Source organism: Schistocerca gregaria, chromosome X (assembly GCF_023897955.1).
Source record: "Schistocerca gregaria isolate iqSchGreg1 chromosome X, iqSchGreg1.2, whole genome shotgun sequence".
In the NCBI taxonomy this organism is placed as follows: domain Eukaryota; kingdom Metazoa; phylum Arthropoda; class Insecta; order Orthoptera; family Acrididae; genus Schistocerca; species Schistocerca gregaria.
The window spans coordinates 435,694,481-435,717,844 of NC_064931.1; the positions used below are offsets into that span (position 1 = coordinate 435,694,481).

General features: G+C 39.9%; 1 protein-coding gene across 1 annotated transcript in view; it reads right to left on the minus strand.

Moving 5' to 3' along the window:
- Window positions 1-6,267: 6,267 nt before the first annotated feature.
- Window positions 6,268-23,364, minus strand: part of LOC126298123 (beta-galactosidase-like) — a 263,518-nt gene continuing 246,421 nt past the window's right edge. Inside the window, exon 12 of the mRNA XM_049989441.1 lies at window positions 6,268-11,981. Within this exon, the coding sequence (XP_049845398.1) occupies window positions 11,754-11,981 (228 nt within the window). The 3' untranslated portion in view covers window positions 6,268-11,753. The remainder of the gene's footprint in view (window positions 11,982-23,364) is intronic.

Consider the following 23,364-nt stretch of genomic DNA (forward strand, 5'->3'; position numbering starts at 1 on the left):
CCAATACCAACAGAACTTCACAAAATAATTAGCTAAAACCAAAAATTCAAGCGGCCACTGGAAATCTCAATAAAGTTAAAATACTGAATGAAAATTTTACTGAAATATTTCGTTAGAAACAATAAGAAATATCAGCTGAAAACTAAAGCACGATATTTACTAAATGACTTCAATGTGCCAAAAACTCTAAAAAATACAGTGTACAAATGTTCCCAAAAGTTTATTAAATTGTTATTTATCATGAACAGCACAATACACCATTTAATAGTGCAGCAATAACTTTGTCAGTACTTAGCTTTATACCTACTACAGCTGCAACTGCACGCACAAGATTTAAACACACTACTGAGGTGTGACGCTCGGACGTACGACCTAAACACACTAATGAATAACAGACCGCTTGGGTCAGTAACACAGGAAGAAAGACTAAGATTAATGAAAATCCACTAATAAGTTATTTTTACAGGAAATAATAAGACAAATACACTTTAAAATAAGTAACTGAAGACTAAAACTTTATAAAATAGTGAGACTATTGATGATAAATGTATTGTCTACAGTTTAAGGGGATACGAGGCAACAAAATGAGCCATAAATGTTGGCAGAGAGAACAGCCAAGTGTGCATGAATGACATACTGTAGAAGACATGATGTGGCTTGCATTTTGAAGGAATTAATGAAGTGTTAAGTAGGTGGTCATAAGCAATGTGGCAGCGTAGAAAGAAATCTGACAAGTAAGGTTTGTAGGTTAAATGTAGACTTTGATCCTTATTAATTGGGCTGCCAGAAACTCTTACAATGGGAACTTGTGCTGTACATGTGACATACCATTGTAGATCAGCCTTAAGTGACACACAGGCGGCTGGGTCTTCCTGTGGTGAGTTGAGTGCTGTATCATTACAATTTCGCACACAAATCAGTGAGAATATATGGAGGAGTATTGCAGCAGTGCAGGTAGCTGGCAAGCTCAGAGTGTTTTCATTTCTGTTATAGCTACCAAGCTGTTGAATTATTGTGACACAGGCCAGGTTTGTTTGGTGAATCCTGTCATGAGAGTGGTAATTTGCAGTTCTTGCAATACGCACAAGGGGGTTTCTCCACTGGTAGTTTTTGGTGGTGTTGCAAAGTGCATGACTATGAGGGGTTCATTGGTATAACAGATTAATTTGCTGCTGCCTTGTATAAAAAGCTGCGATTTTTGTAGCAGCTCCATTCACAACCCAACTGTTCAATGAGGACTTGGGAGACTATGCCAGGTGAGGGGACAACATGGAGCAGCCAGCAGCAATCACGAGCTCAAGTCTCCCATCACCTGCACTATGCCCACTGTCCATACTTAGTATGCAGCACAGTGGGCATTCCAGGCTCACTCCTGCCACACCTGGATTTCTATCACTGACTTCCTTCACTCCTTCACTATAGTGTGTGGACCTCTGTGCTACAAACCAGCAGCCACCTGGATACAGTCATTCACCACAGAGTTGGCTATCACAGCAAGATTTCCATCCATCTTTGCACACTGCTGACCAATGGTTTTGCATAGTGACTCACTCTACAGGGTCACATGCCATGCACTGAGCACAGGCGTCAGCAAAGGTTGGTGTGCACATGTTGCAGCCTGCTGGCCAGGATGTTGGCTTCACGTGCTGCCAACCACTGGCCCTCTTCCCATGGAGATGGAGCATGGTCCCTATCTTGCACTGATAGAGTGCTAATGTATGAGTGGTAAATTAAGCCATTTCTCTCTGTCCTTTCACTAGCATGCCATCCTGCCTCAGCACTCTGCCATTTTCCATCTTGACATTGAGGCTATGTCTCTACCCCAATGGTTGGCTATACATCGAATATAAGAAAAAGCTTGTTGCACTCCACAAAATCAGCTACCTGTGTAGCAAAATATCATGTGCAGTATACTCTGACACTACAGTTTTCAACCCTATGTCACAAATCTATGAAGTCAAGTCTGTCTTGTTACGGAACATTCAAAGTCTCTCCTTCAACCTTCCACTTGACTCAGAATCGGTGGGTTATGATAAGTTCTGTGGTAAAACATGATTCACATAAGCTCTTTGCACTTCTGCTGTAGGTGTTATGATGATAAGTATGATAATCACAACAACAACAAAATAATAATAATATATGGCACATCAACTCCTTTACTCAAGTGTGTGGCAGCCATAACAAAAAATACTGAGCAGGATTAGTGATTTTATGGGACTTCATGATATATTTTGACCTTGTCCAGTAACACTAGAATTATGTGTATCAGTGGTACCAGAGGATACTTATATGACGACAGGATTTTTTTGGTTTCTGAGTCATCAGTCTTGTCACTGGTTTGATGCCGCCTAGCATGAATTCCTCTCCTGTGCCAACATTTTCATCTCTGAGTGGCACTTGCAACCTACTACTTCTACAGTTATTGGCTGGATGTATCCCAATCTCTGTCTCCCTTGACAGTTTTTACCCTCTACAGCTCCCTCTAGTACCATGGAAGTTATTCCCTAATGACTTAATAGATGTCTTCTCATCCTATAGCTTCTTTTTGTCAGTGTTCTCAATACATTCCTGTCATCTCCAATTCTGCACATAACCTCTTTATTCCTTGCCTCGACAGAATCTTCTATTTCTGAATGTTATCAACCCATCTCATTTTCAATGTTCTTCTGTAGCACCACATTTCAAATGCTTCTATCCTCTTCTGTTCTTGTTTCCCTTAGTCTATATCATACTGTCAAACAATGCTGTGCATCAAATCCACATTCTCAGAAATTTCTTCCTCAAATTAAACCTATGTTGGATACCAGTAGACCTCTCTTAGCCAGGAATACCTTTTCTGCCAGTGCTAGTCTCCTTTTTATGTCCTCCTTGCTTCATCCATCAGGGTTTATTTTGCTGCCTAGGTAGCTTTATCTACTTCGTGATGGCCAATTATGATGATAAGTTCCACATTGTTCTTATTTCTGATACTTCTCCTAGTTTTATCTTTATTCACTTCATGCCCAGGCCATATTCTGTACTCATTACATTGTGCGTTCCATTCAGCATGTCCTGTATTTCTTCTTCAGTTTCACTGAAGATAACAATGTCATTAGAGAATCTTAACATTGATATTCTTTCACCTTGAATTTCAATACTCTTCTTAATTTTTTCTTTTATTTCCATCATTGCTTCTTTGATGTACTAAATGAACAGAAGGGGAGAAAGACTACATTCCTGTCTTACACACTTTTTAATCTATGCACTTTATTCTTGGCCTTCCACTCTTATTGTTCCCTCTTGGTTCTTGTACATATTGTATAACACCATTCTTTCACTATATCTTACCCCTATTTTTCTCAGAGTTTCAAACACCTTGCATCATTTTGCATTGTTTCAGGTCAGCAAAACTTATGAACATGTCTTGATTTGTCTTCAGTCATTGCAACATTGGAACTGCTTCCCTGGTACCTTTATCTTTCCTAAAACCAAACTGAGTGTCATCTAAGAGATCCTCAGTTTTCTTCTCCATTCTACTTTATATTATTCTTGCCAGAAACTTGCATACATGAAGTGTTAAACCACTTGTGTAATAATTTCCACACCTGTCAGTCTTGCAGTCTTGGGAATTGTGCCGATGATGTTTTGCCATAAGTTTGATGGTATATCAGGACAGATAACTCACCAAATAAAAGACCTATTGAGCCACACACAGGGCACTGAAAAGGCTGACGATGAGCTGAGATCTGTGGACAACTAGACAATGCCCTTTTTCAGAGGCAGTACACATATGCATGTGCACCCACACACACACATGTGCCTGCACTTGCATGCATAAATGCATGCCCACACACATGCTAATGCACACACACACACACACACACACACACACACACACACACACACACACACACACACACAACCTCACATGGAAGAAAAAGAGCTGTTCACTTTCTTGCTTGCCCTCATGGTTGTGCTGTCTGGGTAGAGTGCACAGCAATCTTGTATGGGGTGGCTAGTGAGGAAAGGAATTTGTATGGAATGGGGAGATAGTGGAATGGGAAGGAAGAGCATGAGGAAGATTGTACTAGTGCAAAATTTAGGTTTCTGAAGTGGTTGGTTGAATGGGATAGCACTCACACTTATATGTTCTACAGGGCTCATCTACATCTACATCTACATCCATATTCCGCATGCCACCCAACGGTGTGTGGCGGAGGGTACCTTGAGTACCTCTATCGGTTCTCCCTTCTATTCCAATCTCGTATTGCTCATGGAAATAAAGATTGTTGGTATGCCTCTGTGTGGGCTCTAATCTCTCTGATTTTATCCTCATGGTCTCTTCATGAGATATACGTTGGAGGGAGCAATATACGGCTTGACTCCACAGTGCAGGTATGTTCTCAAAACTTCAACAAAAGCCTGTACCGAGCTACTGAGCGTCTCTCTTGCGGAGTTCCACTGGAGTCTATCTGTCATCTCTGTAATGCTTTCGCGATTACTGAATGATCCTGTAACGAAGCGTGCTGCTCTCCATTGGATCTTCTCTATCTCTTCTATCAACTTTATCTGGTATGGATCGCACACCGGTGAGCAGTATTCAAGCTATGGGCGAACAATTGTACTGTAACCTACTTCCATTGTTTTCAGACTGCATTTCCTTAGGATTCTTTCAATGAACCTCAGTCTGGCATCTGCTTTACTGACAATTAATTTTAAAAATGTCATTCCATTTTAAATCACTCCTAATGCCTACTCCCAGATAAATTATGGAATTAACTGCTTAGATTCAATTGCCATTCCCTGCACCATGTGTAAATTCGTTGCAGATCCTCTTGCATTTCAGTACAATTTTACATTGTTACAACCACTCGATATTCTACAGCATCGTCTGCAAATAGCCTCAGTGAACTTCCAATGTTATCCACAAGGTCATTTATATATATTGTGAATAGCAACGGTCCTACGACACTCCCCTGCGGCACACCTGAAATCACTCTTACTTCGGAAGACTTCTCTCCATTGAGAATGAAATGCTGCATTCTGTTATCTAGAAACTCTTCAATCCAATCACACAATTGGTCTGATAGTCCATATGCTCTTACTTTGTTCATTAAATGACTGTGGGGAACTGTATTGAATGCCTTGGGGAAGTCAAGAACACGGCATGTACCTGGGAACCCATGTCTATGGCCCTCTGAGTCTCGTGGACGAATAGCGCGAGCTGGGTAACACATGATCATCTTTTTCGAAACCCATGCTGATTCCTACAGAGTAGATTTCTTGTCTCCAGAAAAGTCATTATACTGGAACATAATACGTGTTACAAAATTCTACAACTGATCGACGTTAGAGGTATAGGTCTATAGTCCTGCATATCTGTTCGACGTTCCTTCTTGAAAACGGGGATGACCTGTGCCCTTTTCCAATATTTTGGAACACTACGCTCTCTCTTATTATCGATGAGATGATTGGGTGGAATCTGGAGTGATGCTGGAATGGATGAGGGTACCATATAGACTGATTAGGTACTGGAATGTCACTTTCAAAGACATGGTAAAACTAGTGAGAAGGATATTCATCAAGAAGTTACAAAAGACATTCTAAACTTTGGTAAATAATATGTTTCAGATATTCCAATCTTGACATTATTTCTACAATGAAGGTGGTGCTCTTTTGTTGCTTTTCATAAGATATGCCAGGGGTGTAAGGTATATGATGTGAGAAGGGATAGGTGACACATTTCTGAGTAAGGTGCATAGAGCAGTATCAGTTTTGAAATTCTCCTGTAAGACTGTCAGCATAGTAGGCCAAAGACTGTTTGTCATTACAGATCTGGCTTCCTTGACTGGCCAGGGCTGTTTGTTATTCAATGGACAACTGCTGTTGACATTAAGATGTTACTGGTAATTGGTAGATTTGACTTGAAAAGAGTTTGCTTTGGTCTTATGTATTATGAAGTGCTAAACATATTCACTGAGCAATGGAAGACCTAATGAAGTGAATGCAATATTTACTGAATTTTCTGTTGCTGCTTGATAGAACATAATAATAGTGGAACTTGTGCGAAGATTCTGGAGAAATAGACCTAGAGGTTCTGAACCTTAATCTGAATTGTAAATTTGTTAATGAATCTGAAACAGGTGAGCAAGTTACAAGAGATATATAGAAAGGAATCCCTGCCTAAAGGAATTTAAGGATGGTAGTAGAATCAGTCTGTGATATCTAATCATGATTTCTATATAGTCGTTATGTTTCAGTTACTGAGGGTGAGGTATTTACAAAGTGTTGAGTTTTGATTTTGTGTTTTAATTTATATTCATATAACATTTACAAATAATTTCATTTGAAATTGGTAGTATAAACAAACATAACTGTTAACATACAGAAAACACAATAGTTTTGATATTTACATGTTTGAGACAGTTAAATGAAAATACATTTTGTCAAAAGACATCAATACACAACATCACTGAAATTTGTGCATTACCAGTCATCATAACTTATGAATGACATGAAAATCTTGTTGTTGCTGAATATGACAGAATGTGAAGGCATGTAAAATTCAGTCAGTTTGCTCGACTAAGTAAGTATGTGGTCTAAGTAATACACAGTCAGTTATAAATTTCCAAACTTTATATTTCCAAGTTTTCTGTACTACATGCAAACACCATTTTCATGATAAGAGTATCAGTTACATGACTGAATATTCATTGTGTAAATGCTTTTCAGCGTAGTCTCATTATAACCTTCTGTTTCATTTACATGTAGTTTTGGAATGCATCTTTATTGTTGTTATATCGATATTTTATTGAAATCAACCACACACATAGTTTATTAATCAAATATTTGCAGACATCCTGCAGCATAGCACAGTAACTAATCAACTACAATTAAAGCAGCAAAATATAATGAAACATGTGCAATTTCCAATTTAATAAAAAAAAGTTGACTAGGGCAGTCATTATCCATTATAAATGCAGAAATCTATATGTACAATGACTATGTTAACTTTCTGTCTTTATCTTAAAAACAAACACACACACACACACACACACACACACACACACACACACACACACACAGAGAGAGAGAGAGAGAGAGAGAGAGAGAGAGAGAGAGAGAGAGAGAGAGAGAGAAAGAGAGAGAGAGAGAGAGAGAGAGAGAGAGAGAGAGAGTTATGTACAATCTACCCATACATTCCTAGTGGTAACATTACTTATTTCACAATTCTGCTCAAAGAGATACTTTTGATTGTTTTATCAGCAGCATCCTCTTTTTATCAAGACATTATGATCAGCACATTCGCAGGTTTCACCATGCATCCATCACAAATCAGTTATTTTATAGGAAATTGAAATTTATGGTCCGTAAATTGATGGAGTATAAATACTTAAAATATGCTATGAATCTTGTGAGATTAGGCAATATTTTAGGAAGTCCTTTCATTGTTTTAAATGGCAAATCTACTATTATTCATCTTTATAAATCTTATTTTGTCAATTAACATGTGATGCCCTCCAGAAATAGAATTAAGCCAGTATATCAATTTTTGTAATCAGCGATACCACTTCTAGTACACTAGTGTCCAAGAGTTAAGCATAATAATGAAAATACAAAAATTAAATGGGAAAGGGTGAGAAATCACCCAACACCACCATAAATATTTCCCTTGGACCCAACTTGTTTCATCTGTATACGGAAGGAGTACTCTGTGCTGTGAACAATGGAACAAGCAAAACGTAAACACAAACAGTGCATGAGACTAATCATATCTCAGTCTTTTTTCCCACTCATAGTTGAGCAAAGTGCAGTTTTTTGGTGAAGTTGGCAACATAATGGCACAAAGATGCAACTTGAACCCTGTTTTGCTGGGTAGAACAGTCAGCCACTTGGATGCAAGCCAGATACAGACCAACATCTCAGTATCCTTAGATGTGCCACAAAGCATCATTTGAGCCTTTGGCAAAGGTGTTGAGTATATGTTCATAGTTGGCCAGTGCTATGTCAACCAAAAGTAACTACCTGACAGCAAGACCGATTCCTTGTCGTAACTGCCCAATGTAATCAGAATACACCTGCAAAGCAACTGGCTACAGAGCATGCAGCTGCTTCAGGAGTTTCTGTTTTCCAACAAACTGGCTATTGGAAGCTCAGAAAAGCAGGGATGTTTGCCAGACATCTGGCCATGTGCATATTTCTCACTCCAGCATGGAGTCAGACCCGTGTATTGTGGAGTCAGAAACATCAAAATATGGCCATCAATGAATGGAGGAACATGCTCTTCACAGATGAATCCCACTTCAGTTTAAAAAAAGATTCTCATCATACATTTCTCTGGAGAGAACCTGATACCCAATTGAACACCAGGAAAATCGTGGAAAGTGACTGGTTTGGTTGTGATGACATCACAGTATTGGTAAGCATCATAATGAATGGCCATTCAGAGATGCACAACTTTGTTAGTGGCTGTAGCAATACTGTATACACTCACGGATACAGAGATAAGGTACTGCTACCACGAATGTGTCTTTTCAGAGATATGGTTGGTCAAGACTTCCTCTGTACACATTGAGCTTTTCTGGTGGATCACTTTCTTGAAGGTGCTGATATCTGTTGCATGGACTGGCCAGACATGTCCCCAGATCTGAATCTTATAGAACAGGGCTGGGCTGCTTTAGGGAGATGAATTGCATCCTGTCAGCTGCCACTAGGGACACTTCCTGCCCTCCACATTGTTCTTGCTGTGGACTGAGATTGTCTACAAAGAACATTTTTGAACCGTCTTGCTGTGGACTGAGATTGTCTACAAAGAACATTTTTGAACCATCTCATAGAATGCATGTTGCATCACAGTCCAGTATGTGTGGCTGTTAGCAGTAACCATATCCCCTGTCAACGACTTCTTTTGATGTAGAACAGAATTCCCAATTCTGTTATTTGGTTACAAATATGTATTTTAACTACCAGAACTTCTCTAAAATTATTTACCAGGCACTGTGGTATGCCAAATGTCTTGTGACCAAGTTTTAGCTCCTGCACTAATGCTTCCAATGTGCTAATAAAATAATATTCCCTCTTTTAATGATTATCCTTAACTTTTGGTCACTAGTGTATTTGATTGCAGCACAATCAGTGGAGGACTATTGTTAGGTTAACACTGTTTAATGGTGTCCATTGTGTTTTATAATACATGTCAGCAGTTATCCTTTTGCAAGCATGTGCAGTTCCTCCTAGGTGTGATATGCACAAAGACTTAAGAAGAAACTCAGTCAAATAAAATAAAGTTGAACAGCAAACATAATGGTTGGTGAATAACATAGCCAGCCACAAATACTTTTTAATGTTTTATTTTAGTGCTATTACCAGTTTCAGGCTTCCATTTCCATCTTCAGATTGTTAACATTATCAGTTACACAGGCGTTTCGGTCCACAGCATGTCATTGGCTCCTACAATACACAAGAATATTTGAATATTTAGAGCCACTGTATAGGTATTTTCATTAATATGAACAAGCGTAAGTGGTTGTATTTATTTAGATACAATGTAAAATAGTTATATTCACTTACATAAGTACCAGTAGATGGTTATGTGTTTTGTTGAGGTAAGAGTGGTTTTCCAGGTTGATCTCTATGTTGTTGACTTGCAAACACTACACATATTGCAAATAAATCAAAGAGGCACACTTCATAATATTCTTAATGTCAGTGAGCATCACATGTGTTATAACTTGATGTTTTTGTTTACAATGCAGAGGTTACCATTAAGCAGAGATACAAAGATAACATTCATTTTCAGTTGACCAAGGATGTAAATAGAGGAAATATGATGTGGGATGTGCAAAGTGCAATATGTTAATAACAGAAAAACATATGTACTCTACGAGTAAACTCATTTTAAAAGACAACAGAACAAATTATTTTTAGTATGTCAAGTATGTCATCCTTTTTTACGTAAATTTCAGCAGAAATTTTAATTAAATACTTTAAAGGCAATTGATTGCCTACTATAATTTAGATGTATATGTACATCCATTTATAGATACAGGTATCTGCTTATCATGACCATATGTAAGTTAGTTGCAGGAAAAACAAAATTAAAATGTTGGATGGTGTGATGAGAACAACACAATTGTTCACCATGATAGTTTATATTGATACAATTTTACACTGATATCTTAACCAGGCGAGTCTGAAAAATTTATTTTATAAATGGTTAATGTAAACATTGGTTTAGAGCCCAGCAAGATTGCTCCCCATTGCTAACCTTTCTGGCTGCATATAGATTTTCTTGTTTTATGAGAAATAATGACATAAGTGATGAGCACATACCAGAGAGTGCCAGATTTGCATTCATGGGCATTGAGAGTTTGTACACAAATATCCTTGTCCATGAAATGAAAGAATTAAGTGCAACTTAATTTTAAAAAATAGCTTTTCCAGTCAGAAATATACAAATCCATAGAGATATTAGAATTAATTCTAGACCATAACTATTGCTCATTAAACAAGAAACTCCATATCCAGCCAGATAGCCTAGCAATGAGTAGCAGCCTTGCAGGTCTCTAAGCTAATGATAACATTAAACATTTGGAAATTAAATTTTTAAGGGCCACCTGTTTAAGATATCAGTGTAAAACTGTACAAATATAAACTATTATGATGAACAAATTTGTTGCTCTCTTCTCACCCTCCAACATTTTAATTTTGTATTTCCTGCAACTAACTTATAAACAGTCATTTTAAGCAGATGTCTGTATATATAAATGAATGTACATATATGTCTAAATTGTAGTATGCAATGAGTTGTCTCTGAAGTATTTCATCAAAATTTCTGCTGAAAGTTAAGTAAAAAAAGGATGACATACTTGAAATACCGAAAACAATTTGTCCTATTGACTTTTAAAATCAGTTTAATCATAGAGTGCAAACATTTTTATGTTATTAACATATTGCACTTTGCACATCCCACATCATATTTCCTCTGTTTATATGTTTATATCCTTGGTCAAATGCTATCTTTGTATCTTTGCTTAATGATAACCTTTATTGTAAACAGAAATATTAAGTGTATAACATGTGTGATGCTTAGCACTGACATTAAGAATATTATGAAGCATGCCACAGCCATTTATTTGCAATGTGTGTTCTGTTTCTAATTGAACAACAAAGAAATTGACGTTGAAAACCACTCTTACCCCAACAAAACAAATCACTATCTACTGGAACTTATGTAAGTGAATATAACTATTTTACATTATATCTAAAGAAATGCAACCACTTAAGCATGTTCATATTAATGAAAGTACCTATACAGTATTCAAATATTCTTATGTAGTGTAGGAGCAGATGACATGCCCTGGACCAGAACATTTATGTAACTGAAAATATTAGCTATCTGAAGGTGTGCTAGGTAGACTGTAACTGGAAATAGCACTAAAATAAAACATTAAAAAGTATTTGTGGCTGCACGCATCATTCACCAACTGTCTTGAATGGCCACAGTGTTCACTACATCCAACATGGATAAAATAACTTTGCAAACATAATGTACTGGTGTTAGCTGTGGTGTTACTGATAGAGAATCATTTACATGAAATATTATGTAAGTGTAACATATTTATAACAAAAGTCTTTATCAGTGACCACATTCACCTGTTACAATTAAATACGTTCTCAGTTACCAGTCCTATATAATTTATCAAGCTTGAAACAGTTTAATGACATTCATTGTCAACAGTCAAAAGGAAACATAATAATTTCACCAAGTTACATCAATGACAAGGAGTTACTTTTCCTTGTTTAGGTGGTTCTTTATTAAGATATGGCTCCTTTGTAAACTTGACTTGCTTACTTTGTGAGGGTAGCTCCAGCTCAAATAAAATAATTTCATTTGTTTTAGGATATGGCTGAAGAAATATGGCAGGTACATACAGAGTGACTTGAGAACCTTCAATGGGCCAATAGCGACCCAAATTGTTGCCGTTGATAAATGCTACACCCTGAAAAGAAGACAGAATAGTGTAAAACTACATAAGCTTCTCTGATGATGTTTGAAGAGGTTACTTAACTGAAACCAAAACAGTTATGTGATCACTGAATCTTTTAAATACACTCAATACTCTAGGTAAATTAGGTCATCGTTTACATTCAGCCTTATCAGACCTACCTATAATTTATATACAAGGAAAAATAAGTGACTACCCAGCCTGCAGTACACATAACATTTATAAGACAGGGTTTCTTTTTCACTGGTTAAAAATGTCCATAGGCTACAATACCATGTTATTTGTGTGTAGTGAAACTGGGCGTGAAGTGGTACAGCTCCCACCCAACTGCAGGGGATGAATAAGAACTGTTTCCAACACTAATACATCCTTTACATCTTGAATTAGTAATATCTGTACACTTGGAGCATTCACCATAAATTACTCTCCATTCTCCAAAAGCAGTAAAGGTGTCTTTAGGTCTTAAACAAAATACACTCCTGGAAATGGAAAAAAGAACACATTGACACCGGTCTGTCAGACCCACCATACTTGCTCCGAACACTGCGAGAGGGCTATACAAGCAATGATCACACGCATGGCACAGCGGACACACCAGGAACCGCGGTGTTGGCCGTCGAATGGCGCTAGCTGCGCAGCATTTGTGCACCACCGCCGTCAGTGTCTGCCAGTTTGCTATGGCATACGGAGCTCCATCGCAGTCTTTAACACTGGTAGCTTGCCGCGAGAGCATGGATGTGAACCGTATGTGCAGTTGACGGACTTTGAGTGAGGGCGTATAGTGGGCATGCAGGAGGCCGGGTGGACGTACTGCCGAATTGCTCAACACATGGGGCGTGAGGTCTCCACAGTACATCGATGTTGTCGCCAGTGGTCGGCGGAAGGTGCACGTGCCTGTCGACCTGGGACCGGACCGCAGCGACGCACCGATGCACGCCAAGACTGTAGGATCCTACGCAGTGCCGTAGGGGACCGCAGCGCCACTTCCCAGCAAATTAGGGACACTGTTGCTCCTGGGGTATCAGCGAGGACCATTCGCAACCGTCTCCATGAAGCTGGGCTACAGTCCCGCACACCGTTAGGCCATCTTCCGCTCATGCCCCAACATCGTGCAGCCCGCCTCCAGTGGTGTCGCAACAGGCATGAATGGAGGGACGAATGGAGACATGTCGTCTTCAGCGCTAGCTGCGCAGCATTTGTGCACCACCGCCGTCAGTGTCTGCCAGTTTGCTATGGCATACGGAGCTCCATCGCAGTCTTTAACACTGGTAGCTTGCCGCGACAGCATGGATGTGAACCGTATGTGCAGTTGACGGACTTTGAGTGAGGGCGTATAGTGGGCATGCAGGAGGCCGGGTGGACGTACTGCCGAATTGCTCAACACATGGGGCGTGAGGTCTCCACAGTACATCGATGTTGTCGCCAGTGGTCGGCGGAAGGTGCACGTGCCTGTCGACCTGGGACCGGACCGCAGCGACGCACCGATGCACGCCAAGACTGTAGGATCCTACGCAGTGCCGTAGGGGACCGCAGCGCCACTTCCCAGCAAATTAGGGACACTGTTGCTCCTGGGGTATCAGCGAGGACCATTCGCAACCGTCTCCATGAAGCTGGGCTACAGTCCCGCACACCGTTAGGCCATCTTCCGCTCATGCCCCAACATCGTGCAGCCCGCCTCCAGTGGTGTCGCAACAGGCATGAATGGAGGGACGAATGGAGACATGTCGTCTTCAGCGATGAGAGTCGCTTCTGCTTTGGTGCCAATGATGGTCGTATGCGTGTTTGGCGCCGTGCAGGTGAGCGCCACAATCAGGACTGCATACGACCGAGGCACACAGGGCCAACACCCGGCATCATGGTGTGGGGAGCGATCTCCTACACTGGCCGTACACCTCTGGTGATCGTCGAGGGGACACTGAATAGTGCACGGTACATCCAAACTGTCATCGAACCCATCGTTCTACCATTCCTAGACCGGCAAGGGAACTTGCTGTTCCAACAGGACAACGCACGTCCGCATGTATCCCATGCCACCCAACGTGCTCTAGAAGGTGTAAGTCAACTACCCTGGCCAGCAAGATCTCCGGATCTGTCCCCCATTGAGCATGTTTGGGACTGGATGAAGCGTCGTCTCACACGGTCTGCACTTCCAGCACGAACGCTGGTCCAACTGAGGCGCCAGGTGGAAATGGCATGGCAAGCCGTTCCACAGGACTACATCCAGCATCTCTACGATCGTCTCCATGGGAGAATAGCAGCCTGCATTGCTGCGAAAGGTAGATATACACTGTACTAGTGCCGACATTGTGCATGCTCTGTTGCCTGTGTCTAGGTGCCTGTGGTTCTGTCAGTGTGATCATGTGATGTATCTGACCCCAGGAATGTGGCAATAAAGTTTCCCCGTCCTGGGACAATGAATTCATGGTGTTCTTATTTCAATTTCCAGGAGTGTATAATTTGGCAAAAATGATACTGCTGCCAACAGAAAATAAATGAAAGCCCTGTTGGTATCAATTACTGTTGCACAGTTAAATAAAGCATTCTGAATAGATATGAAATTAGGTTAATGTTCTGAGTGCCTAAACAAATTAATAACACTGAATACCATGATCACCTGAAAACGCATTACATAAAACTCAAAGGAGTACAGGACTATCACTTGAGGGCTGCTTGTTATTAAATCTAATCTGTAAAGAAAAACAAGTTTAATTATTCATTTGTCAGATGTGAGGTAGCAATTGTTACACTATATTAGATGCAACTAGTAGCATTCAGTTAATTTAACTGTACTTCACATAATACAACATGTTTCAAGAGGCAATGCTTTCATTATCAGAATTTTGACATGCAGCATATACGATTAAAATACAATGAACTCTAACACCTCATTTGTGGCATTCATAAAATAAAATTCATAGGACTATACGTTGTCATCATATATTAAAATTGTCCACTTCTGTCACTCTCATTATCATTACATATTGCAAATGCACATCATGTCATGTTCCCTTGAGCAGCTGTTGGCACCAAGAATGATCAGGTGATGTTTTTCATCATGTTGTGAACTGCTGGTGAGCTATTAAGTGCTAGGTACTGCTCTATGCAGATCAGCCAGAATATTATGACCACCGACGAATTATCGATATAAACCCATCCAGGCAAGAGCAGCATCACCTGTTGAGGAATGACTCATAGTCAGACACATGCATCGTGCAAGTAGTACCGGTGAGCTGTCTGTGAATAGAATGCCAAAGGTGCACAATCTCTTCTGTGTTCCACTGAGGCAGACTCTGATATCCCAGAGGCTCAGCATGAGCATTTTGGAAACTGCACAACTTGTTGTGTATTTGAGGAGTGCTGTGGTGTGTGTCGTCAACACATGGCAAAACCAAGGTTAAACAATGTCCACATGTTGTGGGGTTGGGCGGCCGCCCTCATTACAGATGTCGAATGTCGTAGGCTGGGCAGACTGGTATAACAGGACAGGCAGTGAACTGTGAAGGAACTAACATCAGACTTTAATGCTGGGTGCAGGGGGTAGTGTGCCTGAACACATGGGGCACTGAATACTCCTTAACTATGAACGTCCAGAGCCGACAACCCGTTCATGTGCCAATGTTAATACCATGACATCGGCAACTACGACTGAAATAGGCATGTGACCATTGCCACTGGATGTTGGCACAGTGGCAGAGCATTGCATATTCTGATGAATCTCGGTACCTTCTTCATCATACCAGTTGGAGAGAGAGAATCCATTGAGCCGGCCTCTGTGGCAGAGCAGTTCTAGGTGCTTCAATCTGGAACCGCACTGCAACTATGGTCGCAGGTTCGAATCCTGCCTCAGGCATGGATGTGTGTGATGTCCTAGGTTAGTTAGGTTTAAGTAGTTCTAAGTTCTAGGGGACTGGTGACCTCAGATCTTAAATCCCATAGTGCTTAGAGCCATTTGAACCATTTAGAATCTGTTGTCTTATATGGGAACAGCTCCTTGACACCTGTACTGTGGCACAGAGACAAACTGTTGGCGGCTCCATTATGCTCTGGGCAACAGCCATGTGCACATCCATGGGTCCAGTGGAGCTCGTGCAAGGCACCAAGGAGTATTGTGCACTGGCTGCAGACCACATACACTCCTTCAAGACAATCACGTTTCCTGAAGGCAGTGGCATGTTTCAGTTACATAATGGGCCATGTCAAAAGGCCAGGAGTGTACTGGAGTGGTTCAAGGAAAACAGTAATGAGTCCCAACTTACATGTTGGCCCCCAACTCATCACATTTGACCCCAATCAAACATGTCTTGGATGTGATTGTCAGAGCTCACTGTCCCCTTCCTGGATTTTATGGGATTTAGGTGACCTGTGTGTGCAGATGTGGCACCAACTCCCTCCAGTCACCAAATCAGGGCCTCATTCTGCTGTTATCTGTGCCAAAGATGGGCATATCAGTTATTAGGTGGATGGTCATAATATTTCTTGCTGGTCAGTGTATATGCACAGCTACTGACAGAACCCCAAATGTAATCCATTGGTCACCTACCCTTACCTTGTTTCCTAAGACACTGCTTCCATGCCGATGTCTGCTATCACAATCGTCTGGCTGCTGCATCAGCAAAGGACTAAATACTTAATTTCTACATCCCTATTAAAATAAATCCAAAAAGCTGTTAAGATTATTTTTCCAATGACTTTGATTTGCACTTTAAGAATATTGTTGCATTTCTTTTTTGTGACTGCTATTTTTAATTCTTCCAGTAAGCTGAACTTCTTCTTTTCGTTTCCACATGTATGATTTTTAAATCACCTTATAATCCCTTTAAGGGGTAGCCTGTTTCATACACATAGCTGGCTGGGGATGACTGGAATCTACTGCTTATGGACTAGAGTGTCTATGGATTCACTGCACATGGTACAGACAAACAGTCCTGTGAAGTATTTTTGAATATGTTTTCTGAAAACTGCCTTGAACAGCTAGTTAGGCAACCCATGAACAATGGAAATAATTTAGACCTTGTTGCTTAAAACAGGCCTGATGTTATTGGCAGTGTTGGTATAGAGACAGGGATTGGTAATCATAGTTTTATTACAATGATGATGGCTACTTAAGTTAATAAATTCACCAGCAAGGCAAGAAGAGTATTTACAAGCTATATGGGAAATATAATGAGACTGACAATACTGAGAGCAATCTGGTCACACTGTGTTGTTCTACTTCTGTGGAAGTGTTCATCTCTTCCAGATGCTCAGTCTGAATTTCAGCTCCATACAGCCATCACATGATTTTTGAGAGCATCATCAGTGAAGTTGTGTTTTTGTTGTGGGTTATGAAACTGGAAGAGCACAATTTAGAGAAACGTTATGTCATCAGGGGACTCTGCAAATATGACTTTGGAAAAGTAGAAATAGGTCTATGGGGAACATTCCTTATCAAGAGCACATTTTTTTTTACTGGCACAAATCATTTATGGTAGGCAAGAACATATTGAAGATGAACCTCACACAGGGAGACCTTCAACTTGCAAAACAGATGAAAATGTCAAGTGTGTGCATGCTCTTATGAGATCAGACTGATGTTTAACAATAAGGATGATGGGTAATATGTAAACTTAAACACTTCCACTGTACATCAACTTTGATCAAAGTCTTGCAAGTGGGTGCTACATCATGACAATGCCCCATGTCATAAAGCCACTTCCATCACAGAATTTTGAGTCCTTGTCAATTTTTTGTTTTCCCAAAATTGAAAAATGTCTTAAAAGGATGTCATTTTGAGACTCTGCAGAACATTAAAAAGAATGTGACTGACATGTTAAAGACCCTACAAGTTGAAGACTTTCAGCACTGCCACGAAGATGGGAACAATGACTCTGCTGGTGAACTACTCTGAATGGGACAATATTGTAGATAGTAGATAAAAAGTCAGTCTATTTACTTTTCTTACACACCTCATATTCTAGAAAAAGCAGAAAAGCTGTTTTAGCATCTCCTTTGACAATGAATGGACATCATTTAGTTTTAGTATGACGGACATAGAAGAATTACTGGCAAAGCTTGAAATGATAGTAAATTATGCTTGGGAGATGTACTCTGATCAGCCGGAACATTATGAACACCCACCTGATAGCCAGTATGTCCACCTTTGATGTGGATAACATTTGCAATGCATCATGGTATGATAGCAATGAAGCCTTGGTGGGCTCACTGGCGGGAATTGGCACCACATCTGCTAACATAAGTCACCTAATTCCCAAAAATTACAGGGAGGGGGCGATGAGCTCTAATACAGGTACCACATTCAATCACATCCTAGGTGTGTTCAATCGGGTTCAGATCTAGCCCTTTGGGGGGCCAACATATCAACTGGTACTCGCCACTGTGTTCCTCTAACCACTCTATCATACTCCTGGCATTTTGACATGGCGCATTATCTTACTGAAAAATTCCACTGCATGGGAAACATGACTGTGATGAAGGGGTGTACGTGGTCTGCAACCAATGTTCAATACTCCTTGGCAGTCATGGTGCCTTGCATGAGCTCTATTGGACCCATGGATATGCAGGTGAATGTTCTCCAACCTGCAGTACAGGTGCCAAGGAGCTGTTCCCCTGGAAGATTATGGATTTGCTCCCTCCCACAGGCATGATGTAGATGTTATCAGGTTTCAGTTCTAGTTACTGATGTTGTGATGTTAACACATGCATGGGTCATCACTTGCAGAGGCCCATTGTGAGGAGTGTTTGGTGCACTGTGTGTTCAGACACACTTGTACTCTGCCCAGCATTAAAAGTCTGATGTTAGGTCCACCACAGTTTGCCACCAGTCCTGTTTTACCAGTCTGTGCAACAACATCTGTAATGAGGAATGGCCACCCAACCCCACAGTGTCTAGACATCGTTTCACCTTGGTTTCATCATGTGCTGAGGATGCTCACTGCAACACTCCTCAAACACCCAACAAGTCATGCAGTTTCTGAAATGCTCATGCCAAGCCTCTGGGCCCTACAATCTGCTCTTGGTCAAACTCAGGTATACTGTGCTCCTTCCCCATTCTACACACAGGCAGCATGCTCACTGATAATTGATGCTCACTGATACTTGATGCACCATGCATCTCTCTGAGTAGCAGTTGTTCCTCATCAGGTGCTGCTTCTATCCCCTGGATGGGTTTCTATTGATAGTAGGTCGGTGTTTATAATGTTCTGTCTGATCAGTGTATTTGACAAGTAAGTGGATTAAGGATGGATAAGATCAACCATGGCTTAACAACTGTTGCACTCTCAGTAAATGGAAAAAAGACTGCAAATGTTGACAGGTGAAATGTACTTGAAAATTGTGCATCCATAAGAAGATAAATGTGCAAAACAAACAACATTCACCTTCATATCTTATTGTAAGATCCTGCTGAGAACCCAAGAAAATTCTGATCATGTGTAAAATCACTAAGTGGGCTGAAGATATGTATCCAGTCACTCATCAACCAGTCTGGTGTGCCAACAGAAGGCAGCAAATGGAAAACTGAAGTTTTAAATTTCAAGACAAGAAATATTTCATGTAGGAGGATTGTATGAACATGTCATCATTTGACTGTCACAAAGACGCCCACATGCAAGACATTGAAATAGGCATCCATGTCATACTGAAGAAACTGAAAGAGTTGAAAACAAGTGAGTCATTACATCTGGATGGAATGGTAGTTGGATTATACAGAGAGTTCTCTGTAGCACTGGCTCCTTAATTACCTTGCATTTGTCATGAATCTCTTGTCCAGCTCAAAGTCACAAGCAACTGGAAACTCTTGACTCCCATTTATTTAAAGGATGGACCTGCACAATTACAGAGCAATATCCTAAACATCGGTTTGCTGAAGAATTTTTGAACACTGAAGAACAAATTTTCAATCATGGTGTGTGGGATAACCATGAAAGTGCTCTTGCTGTCATGCAAAATTGCACCCTAGACCTTAAACTCCAGGTGTAGGGCCAGTATGTCTAGGCCACAGACAGGTTGGTTGCAGACATTTATCTGGCCTCCTTCTAACCAACACATGGGTACCACTGACACTGAGGCAGAACCAGCTTTCATCAGAAAACACAACAGACGTCCACCCTGCCCTCCAATGTGCTCTCACTTGAGACTACTGTAGTTGCAAATGGTCATGGTTTGGGGTCAGAGGAATGCACTCTACAGGGTGGCTGGCTCAGAGCTGGCCTTGAAGTAACAGATTGTTGTGTCACTGTGGTGCCAACTGCTGCTCAAATTGCTGTTGCAAATGTGTATGATGCGCCATAGACATAAGCTGAACACAATGCTCTTCCCTCTTGGTAGCGCCACATGGCACTGGAATTATCACTAGCTCTAACAAAGCTACAATACTACAAAACCCCACATGACTCCAGCACTGTTCACAGGAAATTTCAGTCGAAATATACATGATGTCTCTCCTAAGGTACGCCAGACAGATTTTCTCCTGTGTTTTAGTGGATATTTGAAATTTTGCTTTAGCAGCATGTGGATTCAATCACCCCAAACAAACATTGCTCATCATGTCTTTCATGGGACACCCATTCTCGATACAAAGATTCAGTTCATTTCCAATTATAAACAGAATGATTTTTAAAGTGAATTTTACATGCCCATTTGACAGAGTGGTCCCAAATTAATCTAGTGTGATATTTTTACCAATATGTATTAACAGGGACAGTAAAATGTGAGGAATAGTAAGTATTCCAGCTGCACCAGCACTGCCCTTACCCAGACTGACTGCTATGCTAGACAGAGGCGCATTGCTCAACTTATGCTGCAGTATGGATTATTCTTCATGTTCTATTATTCCTGTTAAAACGTATCATTAAAATGAATATTACACTGGACTAACCTGGTAGTGCTCTATCGAATGGGGACATAAAATCCTGATATAAAAATCATTTTGTTTAAAATGAGAAATGTACCAACACATTCTGTTGATACTGGGCATTGTATCAAAGACAAGATGAGCAATATTTGTTTGAGCTAACACCAGCTACACACTGCAAAACCAAAATTGCAGATATCTGCTGAAACTGCTGACAAAATGTGCCTGACAACCTATAAGCGAGACACCCAGTACAGATCAACTGAGGTTCATGGCACCACCAACACCTTCATACCTACAATGTCAGACCATACCCACCCACGAACATAAACTAATAAATACAAAATTCAGCTACCATCCCAAACCTCAAAATAATAATAAACTATTCAAACACAAATTACAAAATCCACATCTCACAGAAAATTAAATACATAAACAAATCTACTACACTCTTACAATAAAGACAAAATACAACATAAAACATACTTATCACCCCAACCACACTCTCTTAAACATTACCTACCCACCAACTGATACTCATCATCAACAAAATACCTGCATAAAAAACAATTAACTCATACAAACATCATTCACAACTTTGGAACAAAAAAAATTAAAAAAGTAGATCAGTATGGTAAAAGCTCATCTGTACAACATTTGATTATTTTCATACTGATTTCATCAACAATACCAGAATTTTTAAAGAGTTTCAATTTAGAAAAACATCTTTTGAACAGAAAGATGAGTTTTAACAAATTTCTTTTGGGATACTTTTCTTGAAAATGTAGAGTATCCACTAAGGAGCTGCTAAAACCTAAGTTGTCTATTGGTGAAACAGAGTTATTAAAAGTGTGTACATATTACAGTAAGACCACAACACTCCATCACATATGAAAAATTTCCCTTATTTTTAGCTTGGTACAACTGGAAATAGAAATGGAGGTCACTGAGTAACATCAGAACCACTTGGTATAGTGACTCACTAATAACAATTGTCTGCCTCACTGTCAATTATATTGTTGCAAGGTAGCTTTGTGCTAATATAAACAGTTCTTTGTTCACTAGAAATAACAGGCAGTACTTACAATTTGATCAGTGTTGCTTGAAGAAGCTGAGATGGACAGTGATGTAAATGTCGATGAGTCGAAAGCTGATAGCTCTCAAATTTTATGAATGTTAAATTCAGCATCTGTTAATGGGCTGAGTATGTATTCGGCAGAGGAAGCTGACAAATGGGTCAAAATTGACAGGAATTTAGCTATCAAACAAGAGCTGACACAGTGAAATATTACAAAGTGTTTTCAAACCACAGGAGGCACCAAAAATTGAGGGTGATGAAGAAGAAATGCCTACAATTCACATCTCGTGGGTCGAGGCTTCAGAAGCCTTAAACACTTTGGTGAAATTTTATGAGAGTAGCCAACAACAAATTCTTTTGATGTTGTGAATCTACATATCATACAAACTCATTTTGATCAAAAAAGAGCTCAACCCAAGAAACAAGTTAGCTTTTCTGCAATGCTGCAGAAGGTTCAGAAGAAAATATCAGCTAAGCCATCAGTGGTAGATACCAAGCCAACATATTGCATTTCCTTGACAATGTCAGATATCTGTTCCTAAAGATAGTGATTTCAATTAATTTCCATGAAATTGGAAAACAGGCAGTCTGTTACGTTAAAATGTGTGGATAAAAATTCTAGGTTAGTATGAGTAATCAATGAGCCATCTTCAGATCAACAAAAATTATTTTTTAATTCCATGTGCATCATCTGCCAGACATTACTTAGTCTGTTGAACTGAATTGCTCTTGGTGTCATGTACACACTAAAGTAGGTTGTCATGGTTACATAATGAACAATGTTAGCCATATATGTCTCTGATGCTCGTACTCCCACACTTTTGTTTAAATGCAAGGTGACTAACAGCAGAAATTATCGTATAACAAATGTATAGTTGTAAATATGGCATATCACTTGCAACATTACAGGAAGAAGGAAATACCTGTTTATAGTTGTCAGAGAACAGTGTCATGTTTCAGGTTACATGAAAAGGCAAGAGAGTATTGCTCTCATGAGAAGTTCATTATTGCATTCATAAATTTAAAAATTTAACAAAGCTTTAGGTAGTTTCATGAACAACTCAAAATTACCAGGTATTACCTTGTATATTATCATCATTTTTATTCACTTTCTATGAATTTATATTTCTGTATCACAGCTTTATAATGCCAAACACTACCAATTCTGAGTGTAGCAATGTTTTTATATTATTGTAACTATCTCATGTAGATAGCAGCTCCTTCTCCATGCTAAGCTATATTCACCTGCAGTTAGTGCTATAGAGTACACATGCAACTGTGTGGATTCGATCTGGAACCAGCACACCTACCCGTGTCCAGGAAGCAGCACATTAGTGCTCTCAACTAACCTGGCAGGTGAAATCCAAAAATATGTAATATGAATTATTTGTGATGTGAACTCAAGAACATACTGCAGACCCTGTTTAAGAAACTAGGGTAATAACTAT